Below are 1,818 nucleotides of genomic sequence, written 5' to 3' on the forward strand. Positions count from 1 at the left end.
CCACACCCCCCAGCCGCTGCTGCTGCTAGCCAGCTCAGAGCCTCTTTATTGGCATTATTTGGATACAAACTGAAAATAAAGACTAATTTGCGGAGAAGAAAATCGCAAAACTTCGAGTTCGACCTGTGCGTACACCCCAGCAGGCCGCCAGCCGCCGCCGCAGCCGCAGCGCCGACTGAGGCCTCATTTTGCGCCTTTTTGACTCGAGAAAGAAATAAAATCCCTTTAATTATATAGTTGGCGGTAAAAAGGAGGAAAAATCCGCGTTTGCAGCTCAGTTTTGGGGTGTACGTACACCGCAGCTCGACCGCGAGCCGCTACCAGCTCTCTGTGTTCGCCGCTTCGGAGCTCGGGTGTCTGTACACCTCAGCGGCCCGTTTCAAATTCTTTCTTTTCTTTAAATCACTTTATTTAAAATGACAGATTCTGTGGACTACTACAGCCTCGAGGGAGGCCGCAAGACGGTGGCCGAAGAGGCGGACTTCCGCAAGGAGATTCGCCAGGGCTTCATCAGGTCCGCAAACCCTAAACCCTAAACCCCAAACCCTAGGCCTCAAACCCTAAACCCTAAAACCTAAATACTAGGCCGCAGACCCTAAACCCTAGGCCGCTGCAACGGGGGGCCACTGACTAGCTCCCCTTGTTTTGCTTAACCGCCAGTGCTTGTGCTGCTGCTGCGGCCGTTTCTGCTGCTGCAGTTTCTGCTGCTGCTGCTGCTGTTTCTGCAGCAGCAGTGCTGCTGCTGCTGCAGACGCTGGTTTTTGGAGTTTAATGTTGCTGTTTGTTTCGTTTCTTTTGCTGCTTGTCCCCCTTTTTGTGGCGAATTATTTAATTGAATTGGATGTGTTGAGTTGGTTTGCTGCTGCAGAAAAGTCTACGGAATTGTTGCTACGCAGCTGCTGCTGATTGCTGCTGTCACTTCGCTGCTGCTGTTTGTCCCTGGAGCTGCTGCTTGGGCGCGGGCGCACAGCGGGCCAGTAGTGCTGCTGTCCTCAGGTCCCTAAACCCTAAACCCTAAACCCTAGCCGCAAACCCTAGCCAGCAGTAAACCCCAGCTTGAAGCGAGTCCCCAGACGCGGAAGCCGCAGCCCCGAATCCGTGCCGCGCAGCCACCTTTCAGCCGGAGCCGTGCGTGCAGGGTTTAGGGTTTAGGGTTTAGGGTTTAGGGTTTAGGGTTTGGTGTGCGCGCAGTGGGGGCGTTGGTGTGCTCGCTGAGTCTGCTGTGTTCTTCGCTGCGGCGGCGGTTCCCGCAGAACTATTTGCTGCTGCTGCTGTTCACAGCTTTCGAGTCTTTAATAGTTGGCAGCATTTCTTGTTTTTTCGAAATAAAATATATTTCCATTTCTCTCTTTTGCTGCTGCTGCATCTCTCTCTTTTTGTCTCTCTTCGCGTGCCAGACGCAGCACGACTTCACGTCTTGCGTGGGCGTTGCTGCGCTGCTGGGCTTCAACCTGCTGCTGCTGCTGCTGCTGCTGCTGCTGCTCCCGGGGCTGCATGCGCTCTACAGCGCATGCAGCTTGCTGCTCTTTTCTTTTTATCTTGTTCTTGACACGCAACTCATCATTAAAAGAGGATCTGTTTCTTTTGAAGAAGACGACTTTGCTGCTGCTGCGCTGCTGCTCTCCGTCGACTTCGTCAACATCTACTTGAGTCTCTTGCGGCTCATAGGCGAACGCTCCAGTGACTGAGCTGCTGCTGCTGCTGCAGCAGCAGCAGCAGCAGCACGGCGGGGGGCTCTCGTGCGGAGTTTCCTTCGTTGGAGCAGCAGCAGCTGCAGCAGCAGCAGCTGCAGCAGCAGCAGCTGCAGCAGCAGCAGCT

General features: G+C 54.3%; 2 protein-coding genes across 2 annotated transcripts; one reads left to right on the forward strand and one right to left on the reverse strand.

Moving 5' to 3' along the window:
* Positions 1–416: 416 nt before the first annotated feature.
* ETH_00038190 (uncharacterized protein) lies at positions 417–1,004 on the forward strand (the record flags this gene model as incomplete). The annotated part of the gene is made up of 2 exons (XM_013380128.1): positions 417–514; positions 869–1,004. 2 exons carry the CDS (start codon positions 417–419, stop codon positions 1,002–1,004), a joined length of 234 nt encoding a protein of 77 aa, XP_013235582.1.
* Positions 1,005–1,292: 288 nt separating this feature from the next.
* ETH_00038195 (uncharacterized protein) lies at positions 1,293–1,701 on the reverse strand (the record flags this gene model as incomplete). The annotated part of the gene is made up of 1 exon (XM_013380129.1): positions 1,293–1,701. A coding segment is annotated over one exon (409 nt), but the record flags the coding sequence as incomplete, so codon positions are not given.
* Between the last annotated feature and the right edge of the window lie 117 nt (positions 1,702–1,818).

This window comes from Eimeria tenella, genomic scaffold, assembly GCF_000499545.2.
Source record: "Eimeria tenella Houghton genomic scaffold, Eth_scaff4478, whole genome shotgun sequence".
In the NCBI taxonomy this organism is placed as follows: Eukaryota; Apicomplexa; class Conoidasida; order Eucoccidiorida; family Eimeriidae; genus Eimeria; species Eimeria tenella.